Source organism: Arachis stenosperma, chromosome 7, assembly GCF_014773155.1.
Source record: "Arachis stenosperma cultivar V10309 chromosome 7, arast.V10309.gnm1.PFL2, whole genome shotgun sequence".
Lineage (NCBI taxonomy): Eukaryota > Viridiplantae > Streptophyta > Magnoliopsida > Fabales > Fabaceae > Arachis > Arachis stenosperma.
In genome coordinates this window covers 15367622-15387146 of record NC_080383.1, presented here as the reverse complement: position 1 = coordinate 15387146, position 19525 = coordinate 15367622, and the positions used below count along the sequence as shown (strand labels likewise).

The 19525-nt window shown below is 36.7% G+C and overlaps 2 protein-coding genes across 2 annotated transcripts; both read right to left on the bottom strand.

Annotated features, from left to right (window-relative positions):
- Positions 1-1625: 1625 nt before the first annotated feature.
- Positions 1626-4050, bottom strand: LOC130939463 (uncharacterized). The gene is made up of 4 exons (XM_057867567.1): positions 3507-4050; positions 2975-3332; positions 2284-2406; positions 1626-2175 (listed from the first exon to the last, which is right to left on the bottom strand). Exons 1-4 carry the CDS (start codon positions 4048-4050, stop codon positions 1626-1628), a joined length of 1575 nt encoding a protein of 524 aa, XP_057723550.1.
- A 24-nt stretch (positions 4051-4074) lies between these two features.
- LOC130939462 (uncharacterized) lies at positions 4075-4725 on the bottom strand. The gene has a single exon (XM_057867566.1). It carries the CDS (start codon positions 4723-4725, stop codon positions 4075-4077), a length of 651 nt encoding a protein of 216 aa, XP_057723549.1.
- Positions 4726-19525: the final 14800 nt, after the last annotated feature.

Sequence of the window (19525 nt, the reverse complement as noted above, 5' to 3'; positions counted from 1 at the left end):
TAGCACTTACACTACACTTTAGCTGCACTAGATCAGCACCCTTCTAACAAACTAATAACCAATTTGCTGAGGTATCATCTAATATAATTATCAACACGAGTAATTAATCCAGCACATATCAACTCCTAACTTACATTACTCTAGCTATTTATTATCAAACTTAGAGGTCAAGTGACACCCTCCCTTAAGTTAGGAGCGTATATGTTCAGCATGCCTAGTTTATCTTGGAGCCCATTAAACACGGTTGGTGCAAGTGCTTTGGTGAGCAAATCAGCCACTTGCTCATGGGTTGAGATGGGTAGTAAATGAATGAGTCCCTCTTGAACTTTATTCCTCACCACATGACAATCCACCTCTATGTGTTTCGTCCTCTCATGGAACACAGGGTTAGATGCTATGTATATTGCTTATTGACTATTACAGAAGATGTTGATAGCCTTGGTAAGAGAGAAATGCAGATCTTTCAAGATGTAACTAATCCATTGTGCCTCTCTAGTCGCACTCGCTAATGCTCGATACTCTACCTCGGAGGATGATGAAGCCACTGTCAATTGCTTTTTACTCTTCCATGTTATGAGTGAGTTTCTCAGGTAGAAACAATAGGCTGAAATTGATTTCCTAGTGTCTGGGCATGCTGCCCAGTCTGAATCTGAGAACCCAATCAAGTTGAAATCTGGTTTTGATGTGAAAAACAACCCTGCTGCTGGAGCTCTTTTCAAATACCTAAGCACATGATGTGCTGACTGCATGTGCTGTGTGGTTGGGCAGTCCAAAAACTGACTGAGCTTTCCAACTGCGTAACTTATATCAGGTCTAGTGTTAGCTAAGTACAAGAGCCTCCCAACTAGCTTCCTATAAGCTGAATGGTCCTTTAGTGGTTCTCCTCTTTCTCTGGACAGCTTCACGGTATAGTCCAATGGTGCTCTTATTGGTTTGCAATCTTCAAATCTTGTGTCTTTTAACAAGTCCATCACATACTTTCTTTGATAGAGAGCAATACCTTTCTTTGATCTTGCAACTTCCATCCCTAGAAAGAACTTCAAATCTCCTATGTCCTTGATCTTGAATTTCTCATCCAAGATCCTCTTAATTTGATCGATTTCCTTTTCATCATTTTCAGCTATCACTAAGTCATCCACATAGACCAGCAGTGCTGTAAACCTAGATTCTGTCCCTTTCGTGAACAAGCAATGGTCTTATGCTGACCTGGTGTATCCAGCTTCTACCAAGACAGAATGTAGCATGTGGTTCCATTGCCTACTAGCCTGCTCGAGTCCATACAGTGATTTTTCCAGCTTGCACACCTTCCCATCTTCAACTTCTAAACCTTGTGGTGACCTCATGTAAACATCCTCCTTGAGTACGCCATGCAAGAATGTAGTATTTACATCAACTTGTTTAAGCATCCAACCTTTCATGGCAGCCAAGGCTAGCACAATTCTTAGCATTTTCAGTTTTACCACGGGGCTAAATGTGTCTAGATAATCAATACCAGCCACTTGTGTGTACCTTTTTGCTACTAACCGTGCCTTGTACCTTTCTATCAAACCATCCGGGTTGTGTTTTATCTTGAAGACCCACTTACTTCCAATCGCTTTCTTCTCATGAGGTAGAGTTGTAAGCCTCTACGTTTTGTTCATTTTTAGAGCCTTAAGCTCAGCATTGATCGCATCTTGCCAACAGGGTTGTAACACTGCCTCCTCATAATACTTCGACTCGATATCATTGGTTAGTGCAAGAGAATATGATTTATGTAATGCAGAAAGAGATTCATAAGACACAAAGGTTGACATTGGATACCTGACTTTATCGTTGATGGTTTGATTTGGATTAGCTTTGTCAATGGTGGTGCTCATACAAACAAAATCCTTTAGATAAGCTGGTGGCTTTCTCTCCCTTGTGGATTTTCTTTGTACATTATGTTCAGAGTATGTTAGTTGTGAGTTTTTCCTGGCTAGTTCTTGGATATTTTCCCTTTGACTTGTTGAGTCACCTTCAGTGACTCTCGACGAGTCACTCGCGTGCTCGTATGAAGAAGGGCCATGGTCCAATTCCAATGTTTCAGGTATTAGTGCAGGTGGTGCAATGGTTTTATTTATTTCTAATTCTAATGTTGATGCATGATTGTTTTTATCTTGTGCAAAAGGAAAATGATTTTCGTAAAATTTCACATTTCTAGAAACAAAAATTTCTTTGGATTTTAAGTCAATTAAAACATATTCTTTTGTCCCCTCCCTAAATCCAAGGAAAGCGCATTTCCTGGCTCAAGGATCCATCTTGGACCTGTAAGCATTGATGGTGCTGGCATAGGCCAAGCAACCAAAGACCTTTAGGGTCATTAGATCAGGGAGAGATTGATGCAAAATTTGAAAAGGAGACTTGTCCTTGAGAAAAGTAGAAGAAATCCTGTTCATTAAGCATGCTTAACAGCAAAATTCCAAAAACAATGTGGGACTTGAGATTGAAATAGTATAGCTATGGTGATGTTAAGAATATGTTGGTATTTTCGTTCTACTATCCCATTTTGTTGAGGAGTATCAACACAGGAAGTTTGATGCAAAATTCCAGTTTTAGTAAAAAAAAAGATTTCATGAGAAATTCTAGACCATTGTCAGTTCGAATGATTTTGATAGATTTATTGAATTGAGTTTGTATGAAAGTGATGAAATGTTGAACTAAATTGCATACTTCAGACTTCAATTTTATCAAGTACACCCAAGTATATCTTGATTTATTTTCTACAATGGTTAGAAAATAATGATGTCCACTGGTGGATGGCACTCTAAGTGGCTCCCAAATGTCTATGTGTACAAGCTCAAACAATTGAGTTAGGTCAGAACTACTTACAGGAAAAGGATGTCTTTTCTGTTTAGCTAGAGGGCAAGCATTACATGGTGCTGCTGCCTTATCAAATGAGATGAAGGAGAAGTCTCTCTTCATCTTTATTAGTCTATCATTTGGCAAGTGACACAACCTGTAATGCCAAATGCAGCGATCTTTCCTGTGATTATTGCTTACAACCGAGCATACTTGTGTACTTGGCTTGGGGAGTTTTAAAGCCTCTTTATTTAATATGTAGAGACCACCATTTTCTCTAGCTGCTCCAATCATTCTCATCGAGCTCCGATCCTGTATCTCACACCTTGTGTCAGTAAAATTCATTTGGCAATGCAATGCAGAGGTGAGTTTTGAAACATAAATGAGCTTGAAATTGAAAGATGGGATGTAAAGGGCATTGTGCAGTAACAATTTGTTTGACAAAACAATAGTTCCCATGATTCTACTTGTAGTCCAAGTCCCATTGGGCAATTTAATTATCACAGGAGCTATTTCTTTATATGTGAAAAAATCATTAAGGCAATAGGATACATGGTCAGTTGCACCAGTATCGATTACCCAGGATAAGAACTTGTTTGAAGAAATATTCAATGCATTAATGCTTGTTTTAAAATGCATGATTGTTACTAACTTCCCTAGATGAAGGATTGGTGTATGCACCGAATTACCTTGATGAGGTAACTCAGGTGAAACCTTTGATGCTGTCACGTTGATGCTATGAGGATGCTCTCCATTAATCTTGTTGAGAAGAGTGAGCAATGGCTGCTTTTGCTCAAGGGTGAACTCCAGTGTGTCACTTCCAACTCTCTCTAAATGGGAGGAACGCGATGAATTGTCATGCTCACTGAGTTTTCTTGATTCACTCTCAGTGTTCATTGCTGCTGCAAAGCTTTCATTTTCATCTGCAGCATTTTCACCTCTTAAATGTGGTGGCAATCCGTGTTTCTTATAACATACGTCAACACTGTGGCCGAGCTTTCCGCAATAGGAGCATTGTGGTCTGCCTTTCTCTCCCTGACTTCTACCACCTTGGGATCGTCCACCTCTGCCCCTCCCTCTCCCTCTGCCTTGAAATGATCCTGCAGTGCTCGAGGGAATGGTAGCATACGTAATTTTGATGTTCGAAGCGGCATCTGAATTCTGAAATTGTCGTTCCTGCTGTGTCAACATGGACAACACAGTGGTCACATCAGGGAGAGGATCCAACAACATGATTTGAGATCTAACGGTGGAGTATTACTCATTTAGCCCTCTCAAGAATCGTGTTACATGATCCTCTACTCGATATTGTCGCATCACACTTAAGCCACAATTACACTTGTTTGAACATTCACAATCGGGTATAGCTCTAAAACTATCAAGATCTTCCCAAATGGATTTCAACTTTGTGAAATACGCCGTCACATCTAGGTCCCTTTGTTTGATGGCAAACAACTCTTCTTGAAACTCTGCCACCCTAAATCTGTCTCCTTGATAGTATCGGTGCTTCAACTCATTCCACAGATTGCTGGCCACATTGTTCCAAACAACACTTCTAGCTATGTCTGGACTAAGGGAAAGATTTATCCAAGCTACGACGTAAGTGTTACACCTAGCCCATGCCTCAAAGGTTTCATCATCCTTATTAGGCTTAGGCAAACTACCATCAATAAATTTCATCTTGTTCTTCCCTTTCAGTCCCCACAGCACAAATCTACTCCAATCACCATAGTTTTTACCATCGAGAATAACAGTAGTAAGAGGAATACCAGTGCTCTCAGAGGGATGAAGATAATAGATGCTCTCTGGATCCTGATTCGGTTTGGTACTCTTCTTGCTAATGCTCGCTTGAAATGTTGTGAGCTGATTTAGAAAATTCATGAACGCTTCTGCATTTACACCTTCCATCGCACCTTCCAGCAACGTCGATTGACAGAAGCCTCAGTGATTAACCTTCTTCCTACAATCTCGTTTATCGGAGTCACCTTCTCACAATTATAGAGAGTGTGAGGCGGCGCACTCTCATCAAGCTCTATCGTATAAGTTTGTAGGAAGAGAAGAAAAACAAAAAGAGAGAATGAATTTGACTTGAGAGATTAGATGGAGAAACAAAGAAATCCAACGGATTAAGCGCAAATTGAAATTAGATGAATCACATGCTGAATTGAAAAGAAACTCAAAGAAATTTCAGTTTGGAACGATTACAGAATCTGGATCGAGAAGAAAGGAATTTGGATCACCATTCGCATAACTGAGCTCTTGCAAAATTGGCAAGATTTCAGACCAGGCTGCATTATGAGCGGATAATTTATACGCTTTTTGGCATTGTTTTTAGTATATTTTTAGTATGTTTTAGTTAGTTTTTACTATATTTTTATTAGTTTTTAGTTAAAATTCACTTTTCTGGACTTTACTATGAGTTTGTGTGTTTTTCTGTGATTTCAGGTATTTTCTGGCTGAAATTGAGGGACCTGAGCAAAAATCTGATTCAGAGGCTGAAAAGGACTGCAGATGCTGTTGGATTCTGACCTCCCTACACTCAAAGTAGATTTTCTGGAGCTACAGAAGCCCAATTGGCACGCTCTCAACTGCGTTGAAAAGTAGACATTCTGGGCTTTCCAACAATATATAATAGTCCATACTTTGCCCGAGATTTGATGGCCCAAATCGGCGTTCTAAATCAGCTCAAAACTGCCCAGCGTTAAACGCCGGAACTGGCACAAGAATGGGGTTAAACGCCCAAACTTGCACAAAAGCTGGCGTTTAACTCCAAGAAAAGTCTCTACACATGAAAGCTTCAATGCTCAGCCCAAGCACACACCAAGTGGGCCAAGTGGGCCCGGAAGTGGATTTTTATGTCATTTACTCATTTCTGTAAACCCTAGGCTACTAGTTCTCTATAAATAGGACCTTTTGCTATTGTATTTTCATCTTTGGACGTCTAGTTCTTAGATCATGGGGGCTGGCCATTCGGCCATGCCTAGACCTTGTTCTTATGTATTTTCATTTTTCAATGGTGGAGTTTCTACACACCATAGATTAAGGTGTGGAGCTCTGCTGTACCTCGAGTATTAATGCAATTACTATTGTTCTTCTATTCAATTCAGCTTATTCTTGTTCTAAGATATTCATTCGTACCCAAGAACATGATGAATGTGATGATTATGTGACGCTCATCATCATTCTCACTTATGAACGCGTGCCTGACAACCACCTCCGTTCTACAAGCAAACAAGGCTTGAATGTTTATCTCTTGGATTCCTTAATCAGAATCTTCGTGGTATAAGCTAGAATTGATGGCGGCATTCAAGAGAATCCGGAAGGTCTAAACCTTGTCTGTGGTATTCTGAGTAGGATTCAATGATTGAATGACTGTGACGAGCTTCAAACTCCTGAAGGCTGGGCGTTAGTGACAGACGCAAAAGAATCAATGGATTCTATTCCAACCTGATTGAGAACCGACAGATGATTAGCCGTGCTGTGACAGAGCGCATTGAACATTTTCACTGAGAGGACGGGACTGTAGCCATTGACAACGGTGATGCCCAACATACAGCTTGCCATGGAAAGGAGTAAGAAGGATTAGATGAAGACAGTAGGAAAGCAGAGAGACGGAAGGGACAAAGCATCTCCATACGCTTATCTGAAATTCTCACCAATGAATTACATAAGTATCTCTATCTTTATTTTATGCTTTATTCATATATCATCCATAACCATTTGAATCTGCCTGACTAAGATTTACAAGATGACCATAACTTGCTTCATACCAACAATTTCCGTGGGATCGACCCTTACTCGTGTAAGGTTTATTACTTGGACGACCCAGTGCACTTGCTGGTTAGTTGTGCGAAGTTGTGAAATTATGTTTAGACCATGGTATTGAGCACCAAGTTCTTGGAGCCATTACCGAGGATTGTTTGAGTTGTGAAAAGTAGAGATCACAATTTCGTGCACCACTGCACCTTCCTCAATCTGAATCTCAGTGCTTGCCACACTCCACGCTCACCGCACCATGTTAAAGGTGTTGCAAGTGTGAGTAGCTGCACTTTCTGTGAGAGAAAACCAGAAAGAAAGGCACAATTACAAAATACCTGATAGCATAAAATGGTGAATCACATTTTACAGGTGAGTTGCAAATACATATATATATATAGCACCTACACTACACCTTAGCTACACTAGATCAACACACTTCTAACAAACTAATAACCAATTTGCTGATGTGTCATCTAATATAATTATCAACACGAGTAACTAATCCGGCACATATCAGCTCCTAATTTACATTACTCTAACTATTTATTATAAAATTTAGAGGTCAAATGACAACCACTAAGATCCCGTAAAAAATAATACAAAAACATTTATTTAAATTTAAGAATTTTAAAATAATAAGAGTGTTTTTATTTATAATTTTATAATTTAAAAAAATACGAATATATTGATTTTTTAATTTAAAATTATCGATTTTAAATAGTTCATTTTTTAAAATTGAATAAACATAATTAATCATACGAGTACAATAATAAAATTATATTTATTTTTATCAAATTAAATTAAATTTTTAATTTAAATTATATCTATTTAAATTTTATATTAAAAAATAAAAATATATCAATATAATTAAATTGTATAAAAATAGGAGTAAATTTTCCGTATTAATAGAAGAACTTGTTAGGTTTAATGAAATTTGCCGTTTCGCGGTAAACTTATTTCAACTTTTATAACGCAATAGATTTAAAAAAAATAAAAATAAAAAATTTTATTTTAAAAAATATTTTTTTAATTTATTTTAAAAAAATTTCCTAGTATTTTGCATTAGAAAAAAGTGGTAATATGATTAGTATAAAGAGCCCTCTCAAGATGAAAGTAACTTGACTAAATATATTGATGAAAAATTTATTGGCCCGCATACAAGTTATTTGATTATGCATCTTAGTACGCAAATCTACAATTAAACTAAAAGAACATTATTTAAAGAGGAAGAATGGAACAATAGGTACACCTGGATGGGTTTCATCAATATATAATAAAGGGGGAAAATGGATCAAGATTCAAATAAAGGTGTTCAATCATACTCAGTGATGAAGAGAAAATTCCATGGTCAAATAATTAACATTTTTTTATAAAAAAACCTAATATTTTAATTTAATGATTTATTATTTAAATCTCATTTTATTGTTTAGTTATCGAGTATGAAACAGAACACACAAGATACGATATGAGATATATAAATATATTAATTTTAATTTTTTTAAAATACAATAACACAATCTATATATATATATATATATATATATATAAAAAGTACCTTTTAAAAAAATTGTAATAATGTATTGATATTTTATTTAATATTAGAATTAAACTAGTATTTTCAAGTATTACAATGACGTTTTTTATTATATAAATTATTTAAATAATTTTTAGTTTTAATAAATAATAATATATATTATTTTTAAATTTATTTTAAAATATATATAAAAAATAAGGTTAAATACATTAATACACAATGATATTTAAATGTGTTTAATTGTATTTGGAGTATTTTTTATTTTTTTATTAAGATACACATAAATATAAAAGATATGCAATTATCAAGGTTGCAAGAACTGAATTGATCATTGAACCAGTTAAATGAATGGTTTAATAGTTCAATAGTCCAATTAAAATCCAACAATGGTTGAACTGGTTTAATTAAATATATGATAAAATTATTAAAAATTTAATATACAATTTTAAACATACAAATTTAATAATTTCTAAACTAATAAAATTCAAAACTTTTATAATTTGACATAATAACTTATTCATATTTTATCATTAAAAATCTATCAAATAAAAAAATTTTAATTAACTTCTAAATCATAATGAAATAATCAGTAAGAATACTCATTGCAACAAAAATTTAGAATCACAAACTTACACTTACACAAAAATTCAAACAATCAGCAACAAAAAATTTAGAATCACAACAAATTTCAACAAAAATTTTTCAATTAAGTATTCAACAATAAAAATTCAAAATACAGAAAACTCAACATCCTAATCCAAAAAATTCAAAAACAGAAAAATTAAGCAAACACAATCCAAACTAAATTTAGAATCACATAAACAACAACCTAACTCAGAGCACAATCCTAACTCAAAATCTAATACAAAAACTCAACTCATAAGCCAAAATCTTAGAAATTAAAACTGAAAATGCAGTGGCTTACCGGAGACACGGTGAAGGAGGAACGACAGTGACAAAATGAGCTTAGAAGAGGATCAGTTTGCAACGGCAAGGCCCCGAGTAGAGATTCCACGGCGAGGTTCCGGGTAGAGACTCACGGAGGAGAGGATGCGCTTGAAGAGGATCGAGGAGGAGGACGACGACGGCACCCTCTATCACTACCACCGCCGACGATTACAGAGGTGGGCTTTACAACGAGCGCAAAGATGGTAAGGAGGAGAACAGTGGTGGTGGCTGGTGGGGCTTTGCAATGAGCACAAAGACAGTGAGAAAGAGAAGAGTGGCGGCAGATGGGAGATGACGGTGGTTGGTGGAGCTTCACGACGAGCAGACGGGTTGGGGTTGACGGTGGCAACAGTATTTGCTCTGATAGGGTTAGGTAGTGAGTGAAATAAAGGATTTTGGTGAGAATGTGAGAGTGAGAGAGAAGAGAAAAGAGATAAGGTGTTTTATTATTTATGGAGTTTTTTTTTTCTTTATCAAAATGACACTATTTTGATGCTGAAAGGAAGAATTAGATTTTCAAAAAATCCAATCAATTTATTGATTAACTACTGGTTCGATTAATTTTTTAATTAATTTTTTATAAGATAATTTTGAGATCAATTAGACCGATTAAAAGACCAATTCTCAATTAATTTAGTCAAATTGATCACTCCCATTCGATTTTCAAAACCTTTACAATTATATTATTGAATGGTTATCAAATAAGTATTGTAGTTGAAATGTATGCAACCAATTAAGTAAGTATTCTTGTTTACCATAAAAAATTATGAAGGAAAATTTCATAGAAAGATGTCAAGGATAATAATGTAATTAAGAAAGAATTGTTATTCTGTTGTAACTTACGTGTGTAGCAACTAGCAAGAGTCATAACTACTTAGCATATACGTATATATATATTTATTTATATTTATTGCAGCTTTATAAGTGTGAATTCATATATGCCAGTACAATATTTAAAATATGGACAAGTTGTTAGAATAAATCAATTGACAATTAAATTTATCGAATTATAATTTTTAGAGATTGTATACGTAAATACATTTTTCACAAATCTATAGAAATTATGAGAAGAATTTTACGAATTCTAAATGCACGTAAATTGTTACATCTTCTAACGATTTATGTTGAAATTCGAAATGGCTGGAAATCGCAATAGGAGTCCATCGATTTTTTTATGTTTTGGCAAATTTGCATAAACTGCGATAAGAGTGTAGCGATTTATTCTTTAGTATAAATACGCTAGAGAGAGTCGCGGTTTATTCACTTTGCACCATTTTAAATTTCTTAAAGAGAGAAAGTAACATTCTAGAAAGAGGAAGAGAGGAAATTTTGGTTAGAAAGACAAAGTTCTTAAGGCTTAGAGGATTTGGCCATTCGAATTTAGTTGGGCGTGGGACTATGACGGACGAACGCAGCTTTTACCGACTCAACGGTGTTGCGCACATTACCGGCAGCATCAACGAAGAGGTAAATTTGTTTTCTTTTAGTTATTGAATTTCATATAACATAAAATATAGTATTCGAGTGTAGTAGTTAGAATAGAGAATTTAGGATTGGCCGGTTTAGGATTTCAAAATTAAGACGTAAAATGTAAAGATATGATCAAATGTTTAAGTAGAATGGTTATCCTCTTGTATTTGAGATGTAGGGTTCAAATTGTAATGCTTGTATGGTTCTTGTTTAAGTATCGAATTTAAAAATTAAGATTTTAAATTTTAGCTTTTAAATATTTAAGTTTTAGTTGTTTAGTATTTAAAATTTAAAGATTAAATTTTTGAAATAGAACTTAATGGTTGTATTTTACATTCTTAAATTTTAAAATTATAAGTTTTGTAATTAAAAATTTAAAATTTATGATTTAAATTTTAAAATTATAAGGTTAGTATTTAATTATTTTAAATTAAAGATTTGAGTCTTAAATTTAAGTTTTACTATTTTAAATTTTATATTGTAAGACATGGTCCTAAAAGTTAGACATTTTTCACTTTTAAAAAATTTTTAGATATGTTTCAAACTGAAATGTAGAAGTTTAGTAATTTTGTTTCTCCAACTTAATAAAGTTAGTTTGAAAAATAATGGTAACTGAACTATATCTGAAATGTTAGTTAAGATTGGATAGACAAGATACTTATAATGTTTGTATCCGTTTATAATTTATGGTTTAAACTTGTAAGTGATGGAATCTCATTTGGTTTGGTTATTTTTCTCACATGCTACAGCCAAGTAGGTGTATTTATAGTATCCGGAGGTAACAGAACATGTCTTTGCACGATAGAATCACCCCCTATTTGGAGAAGCTTGGTTTGTACCACCTGACCAGACTCAATACTAGGTGGTTCTGGTTGGATGAGCCCCTAATCAGTGCATTCATTGAGAGGTGGCCTCCTGAGACGCACACCTTTCATATGTCATTCGGGGAGTGCACCATCACGTTGCAGGATGTTGCACACCAGCTTGGGTTGCCCGTGGATGGTAAAGTTATATCTGGGTGTCTTACAGATTTTAAGAAGCTGATGAATAATGGAAAACTCGCTTGGGAGTGGTTTTAGGAATTATTTGGCGAGATTCCGCCGCCGAATAAGGTAAAGCGGTTTACAGTCCACTTCACCTGGTTCTGTGAGAGATTCAGGGTGCTGCCGGCCGATGTGACTAAGGATACCATATGCATATATGCACGTGCGTACATTATGATGCTGCTATCCACTCAGTTGTTTAGTGATAAGAGTGGAAATCAGGTTCATATACGGTGGTTGTCCTTTATGGCGAGGTTGGACGAGATTGACACTTATAGTTGGGGTTTGGCAGCGTTGGCATGGCTATATTGATGCATGTGTCAGATTACGAACAGAAATGTGACGAACTTGGCAGGCCCCCTCAGCTACTGCAGTCTTGGATTTTCTAGCGGTTCCCTACTCTCAGGCCGCGGGAATTCTACGACTTTTCTTTTCCGTTGGCTTCTAGGTATGGATAGATGGGTACTTAGATTTTCAATTTTAGTTTCTCGTTATTAACTAAGTTATTCTCGGTTTATATATTCATATAACGTTGTCTTCATTCAGGTGGGCCACTTATTTACTGACATCCGACTACAAGGAGGAAAAGTTTATCCAGTGTCGCCTTGCATTAGACCGCTTAGGTGATCGAGATGTAAGTTGTTTGTGCTTGTCTCCAAGTTTCGCTTTTTGTTTGCCTACATGTTTAGTATATAATGTATTAATGTAGCATGCTGTAATCATTTGCAGATTGTTCGGGAGCCTTATGTTGTGCTCGACGTGCTTGTCGTTGTTCATCCAGAGATTCTAGCTAAGGAGCACAGTTGGTTATGGCGCGCATGTACCAGCCTGATTTACTTCACTGTGATTGAGTAGTACTAAGTGGATATGGTGCTGCCACAGCTCGGTAGCGTGCAGCACGTGCCTGAACTAGCCTCGAACATAGACTGGCTTCATGGCAAGGATAGTAGGGTTGGAGATAGGTGGCTCCCGAGTTATTTTCAGGTATGGCATTTGAGCTGGCCAAACAGAGTTGATTCTATTTTAAGTATCTCCTGAGTGGCTAATCCTAGGCCGTCGGTAGAGTTCCTGGATTGGTGGTACTAGGTAGCCCACAGGTTTCTATCGCTGGATGCTGTATTTGCTGATCCTAGGGCAGAGGAGATCCCTGAGGATGCCATCCGAAGAAGGTCGTCGCAGTTGCTGGCTAAGGTACCAGTGCCGGATATGCCTGATAACAAGCATGTGGAGAGGCGACAATGCATTGGTAAACGAGCTACTGACCGGGAGTGGTGATGACTGAATGAGATGATGCAGGATGAGGAAGCTGGTGGTGACGGAAGAGGATATGTCGACCATCATGTCTGTCGTGGACGTGTGAGACGTCGGGGTGATGGACCAGGGGTAGGAGCAGCTGGGCCTGGTGATAGCCCCACAGGAGAGCCGAAGGTGGGGACTCCGAGGGGAACGTTTGCCCATGCTTCGAGCTCCTAGGTATTCCATGAGAGTGGTCATCATATGTATGCTGACTTGGCAGGCACGACATTGACCATGGACATGGACGATCATGTCGACAGTTCACTGTTCTACGCCGACTTCGCAGCGATCATCGGGGATGACAATGCACAGCATTACCAGCATCTTCTTAGAGCATTTGGGGACGACGCCTATGACGACGATGAGGACGACCAGCATCAGTAGTTGCTTATTTATGTTTAGTTTCATGTACTTACGTGTGCCTTATTTATGGTTATTTATGTTTACATTCATGTACTAGTCCATTCAAAGTATTTATGTTTATTTCGGGTTATGTATCTCTTGTACTTATGTGCCTTATGTTGTCGGCATGCTAACTCAGATAGTCACTATTTATATTTAGACGCCAAATCATACATTGATAGTTGGATATAATGAAGTCAGTTTTTTGTACTCAACAGAATCACAAATGTAATGACAACAACTTTACTCAAGAGAATCACAACTACATAGAGAAACAAATAATAAACACAGAACAATAAAACCAATGCAACAACATGGACTAAAAAAACAAGCCAACAACATAAAATTCAAAAGGATAACATAACAAATAACAATAGAATAATGAAACTTAATCACAATGATATCATGACAGCTATGCATCACCTCCGGCCGTGGAGCCTCACTGAGGACAACTTCTACGAGTGTGTCTTGGCTGTCTGCATAGCCCACAATGTTTTGGCCTACTAGTATCGGCCTCATCTATGGTATTACGGATTCTGGTCGACCTCGGTTGCCCTTCTCTAGCACATCTCATGTTAGGATCAAAAATGACAGTCGGACCGTCATAAGGTGGCCAAAGACCCTCTGGCATGAGGTGATAGCCAACCACTGTTAGGTGCCTCTAGTGCAGCTTTAATGCTATTGTGCCTGTCAGAGATTACCAGAATACCTTCTTGTGGGTCACATGTTGACGTAAATGGGATAAGAAAAAATCTCAGGACTCTGCATTCTCCCTTTCCACAAGTGCAAATGCAATGGACAATATATTCGAGTTTCCATCTTGCGTGATAGCCAGAAGCAAAGTCCCGCCATACTTCCCATACAAATGAGTCTCGTCGATGATGACTAGTGGCTTGCAATGTCTAAATGCCTCAATGCATAGAGGGAAAGTCCAGAAAAGATGATGAAAGTAGACTCATCAACCTGAGCACCGACACGTACTAGAGAAGTCTTCAACAACGCCACGGTTCCATCCATCATGAATTTCACACCAAGGATCCAACGGAGCAACTCGGCATACGACTTTTCTGAATCCTCGTAGATTTGTGCAACTGCCTTCTATTTTGCCATCCACACCTTCCTGTAACTAGGCTTGAATCCGTAAGTTGCCTTCGTAGCTTCTTGCAACACCTTTATCGTAACTGCTGTATCGGCTCTAACCAACGAAAAGATTCTCGCACAAATGACATGGTGATCGAGCCGTCGGTGATCGTTCAAAATCAAAGTGGCCAAGCAAGTGTGAGGTCCATTGTACCTTCTAACCTCCCAATTACCCTTACGCTGTCGAAGTGTGATGTGAATCATCCACGTGCAACCGTTTCTGAACTCCTTGCATCTTCCATAATACTTCAGATGATCTGACTCTATCACCTAGTACTCAACTCCACGACGGATGCTATAATCCTTAACACTTAACACAACTTCCTCTTTAGTCTGAAAAGATTGGCCAATCTGAAATTCTCCAGAAGGATTCCCCTCGTGTAATCCTTGACCTCCGAAGTGGGATCTATGCCCAGTTGTTGGCCGACAGCTTCTAAGTTCAGCATTAAGAAATGTGGCGGGTATTGTTGTGACCCAGAACTTGATGGCCCCTGACGTGTTGGTGGGCTCCTAGGAGTATCCTCGTCACTGTCCCCCAAGATGTGAGCTGACTCATCGTCCAAATCATCCTCTCGCATCGTTTTTTCAACCCGATCCGGTTCACCGTCACCTAAAAGACCGAAAATCAAACCGGGTGACCTAGCTATCCCAGCTGGAATAGATGGAGGTTAGCCAACAGATAACAAAGTGCAACGACAGGCATCAAGGTAGAAGCACCCCCCAACTGTCGTCGACTGAGAATTGGCGCTGATGTCCCGAAACTGTTGACACCATCTTCCAACTTGGCATATAGCTCGTGTATTCTCACTTCCGGAAAACTGTGCTGATAGTGAAACAAAATCTGCATGTCTTTGTCTGACCCTATCACAAATGTTTCATACTGCACATCAGTTGATACAACCGCAATCGAAATCTTATAGAATACCTTCTTCACCCACTTGGCCCCACACAACCCTGCCTTTTGTAATATACTCGTCTTTAGCTCTGACAAAGTAAATGTTGACCGAATAAAAACCCTCACTGGTTCTTTATCAGTGAACTTAACACCGTGTCTTTTGCTTTTTTTTAATTTTTTCACAGCAATGTACTAGCACCAAAAAACTCTCCTCACTATCTATTTGTGAATTTGTGAAAATGACCCTCTACCATCACACCACTTCCTCTTGATTGGTATTTATAGGTGTTTTTTGTGCATGCATAAACCGTTACACTCCTATCGCGATTTATGCACATTTGCCAAAATTTGAAGAAATCGCTGGACCCTATCGCGATTTCTGGCCATTTCAAATTTCAACGTAAACCGCTAGAGAGGTATAGCGGTTAACGTACACTTAGAATCCGTAAGACTCCTCTTGTGGTTTTTATAAATTTATAAAAAATACATTTGTGTCTGCAATTTTCAAAAATTATAATATAGTAAATTTGATTGCCAATTAATTTATTTTGGTTATTTGCCCGTAAAATATACTTGTAACATTGCAGCACGCGCGCGCATATATATATATATTGCCATTCGAAATCAAGATATTGGGATTGGACTAATCAATCGTTTAATAAATTTTCAAACACAATCAATATCTATTCGAACCCCTTTTACTTGTAGGAATACATCTTGGATCTGTCGATTGTGTTATGGGCGGAGTCCTACTCATGGAAATTTGGTGGAATTAGGCGAAGCTGTAGGTATTATTGCGGGCCAATTGATTGGAGAACCTGGTACTCAACTAACATTAAGAACTTTTCATACAGGTGGAGTATTCACAGGAGGTACTGTAGAACACGTGCGAGCTCCGTCTAATGGAAAAATAAGATTCAATCAAGATTTGGTTTATCCCACGCGTACACGTCACGGTCATCCTGCTTTTTTATATATATAAAAGAATGTTGAACTGTAATATTTTTTGTCACACACATAATAATTTTTGTCACACACATAAATGACAACAGAATATCAGAATTTTTTTTAACTATTTTTCACTAACTAATTTACTATTTAGTTACATTATTATCTTTGACAAAAGAAGAAAAGGAATTGAACTTATCAGATTAGTTTGAGATGAAACTTAAAGGCCTTAGAAACTTAGGTACTTATATAGAATCAATTAATTAAAGCTTCTCATACCACATCCCCGTGTGCAAAGATCTCATCATTGGCAACATTATTTTGAGATGGTGATGGTAGTATAGTAAATTAACAATACAATTATACAAAGATTTTATAAAGTTAGACAATACTTAAAACCTGGGCTGCCAATCAAGAAGACCAGATGCATCATATAACTTGCTGTTTTGTCAAAGCGATAAATCAAAAAGTCAACGCGTAATAGTTAGGTTATTTGCATGAAATCGAGGCTCTGATGACTGCAAATTAGAGTATATGAAAAAAGATATAATAATGAAATTAAAATCGAGTTACACATTGTGTCTCGCGCAAATCCTTCAATTTTCTAATTCCAAAGTTTAACACTTTAAATCCACCGACGCGTTACGTACTTACGTTGTTGCATTTGGTTTCAAGTTTTTTTTCCCTTTTTTTTTCCTTCTAATTCTTCTATTATGGCCTGTCAACACTGTTGTTTGTAATTGAATATATAATACGCTATACGTAACCTCATTCTTCATGCTACAGTTAGTTTATTTGTGCATCAACTTTCATTACGATTTATGATCGCAAATGCGTGCCGTCTCAAGCTTCAAGCTAAAGTTGATTGTACACCTATCTCTTAAAGTAATGTGAATTAACATTCAAGTTATAGCCGCAATGGAAGTGTTTGTTGGAATATTTATGGATAATTATTTTTGATGTACTAATAATTTAAAAAATTTTATACGATTATTATTGAAATAAATTTATGTGTTTAAATTATTCTTAAAGTAATTAGTATATATATACGTATACGGAACAATATACCAAAATATATAAAATAATTTATTTTAGAATTTTTAAAATACATATAATACTTTTTGTTATTAAAATTTTATAAAATTAATTAAACTTAAAGTTACTAATTTTAATATTAAAAATAATGAAATCAATAAGTAATAATTTTATATGTTTTCAAAATATAATAATTTGACAGGGTGAGAGATAATAAGAAGAGGAAAAAATATGGTATGTATTTATATTTAATTGAAAAAATTTATAAGTAATTGGTAATAAGAAAGAGCATATATGAAAGTTGTAAGTAAAAATGAAAAAATAAAAGGGAATAGTGCAACAGAATGATGTAGAAAGGTATAATAATTTCTTAATTACTCCGAGCATTAACAGTACTTAAAAAATTGGAAAAGAATAATAAATGAGAAAGGGAACAAAAGGAAAAAGAATAAAGAAGCAGAGAAGAAGGGAAAAGAAATAGCACAAAAAAGAGGCAAATGTACTAGCAATCACTACAGATCATAACTAACCGGTTTTTTGCTATTAATTCTCTCTCTAGTGCTTCTTCTTGGATCCGTATCATGCTGATTGAGTGCTAACTGTTCTTCTGTTGTAACAATATTTTCTTCTGAGTTAAGTTTTTTAATTACGTGCTCTTCTTCATTCATGTTCTTAACATTACTCTCCTCATCAAAAGCAATCTTATCCTCAAGGTTGAATTCGGGAAAGAGCTTGAGGAATTGATCAACATCTTCCCAACTCGTTTCTGTGATAGCGCCGTGTCCCCACTAAATTTGCCACTGTAAAATTTTCTTGTCACCACGCAAGATGGAGCGTTGGGATAAAATCCGAGAAGGCTTCAGGATTGGTCCGAACTCCGTTGTAGTTAAAAGCAGGGGTAGATACTGGGATTCTTGATCACCACGAAATTTTTTGAGTGCCGATATATGAAAAACATTATGGATATGGACTTCTGGCGATAATTCCAACTGATAGGATACCTCACTGAGTTTTCTTCCAATTCTAAAAGGGCCAAAATAATGCAACTCAAGCTTCTGATGCTTCCACAATACCACCGAATATTGGCGATATGGCTGCAATTTGACTAGCACTAAATTGCCCTCCTGAAATTCTAAGTGGCGTTGATATCTATCCGCAAAATGTTTCATGAATTATTGGGATCTGCTAAGATTGAGTTTAAGCTGATCAAGAAATTTATCTCTAGCTAATAGTAGTTTCTACAAGGATACCTCATCCTCATGAGAGAGTTCATATCTAACAAGGAAAGGAGCGTCTCGATCATAGAGTGCTTTGAATGGAGTCATTTTGATACTGCTACGCCAAGGAGAATTATACCGAAATTCAGCCCAAGAAAGTAACTCAGGCCACTTCTTAGGATTGTTAAAATAGAAACACCTCAAATACATCTCTAGAGTTCGATTACATACTTCATTCTGGCCATCCGTCTGAGAATGGTAAGCCGAACTCATAGCTAAGCGAGTGCCTTGTAACTTGAAAAGATACTGCCAAAATTTGCTAACAAAGACTCTGTCCCTGTCGGAGACAATTGATTTTGAAAATCGATACAACTTCACCACATTAAGAATAAAGGATTCAGCCATTGATTTACTAGTAAAATCTAATTTTAGTGGACTGAAATGAGCATATTTGATTAAGCGATCAACGACAACCATGATCACAGAAAAACCACATGAAGCAGGCAAAGAGACAATAAAATCTATGGAGATATTCTCTCACATCTGCGAAGGAATGGGCAATGGTTTGAGCAGCCCTGCTGGTGCTTTAGCCTCATGTTTAGGTTGTTGGTAAGTATAGCAAGTGAAAACATAATGTCGAATGTCCCTTTACATGTTAGGCCAATAAAATTGAACACAATTTTGTTCTACTATTTTTGCAATTCCCGCAGGGCCTCCCACCACACTATCATGATATTCATGAAGAATGAGCTTGATCAAGTGGCTATTTGGCAGAATAACCAAACAGTTCTTCCACAATAGCAACCTATTGTGACAAGTATAATTGGGATCCTCAATAGAATTAGAAGCACATTTTTGCATCAACTCATAAAGAGTAGCATCTTTCTCAATTGCAACTCGAAGGTGCTGCAAGAAATCAACATGAAGTATAGATCAAGCACTAGAAAACTTCTTGATAAGACATCCGCGACCACATTCTTGATACCGGCCTTGTAATGAATTTCAAAATTGTAACCAAGGA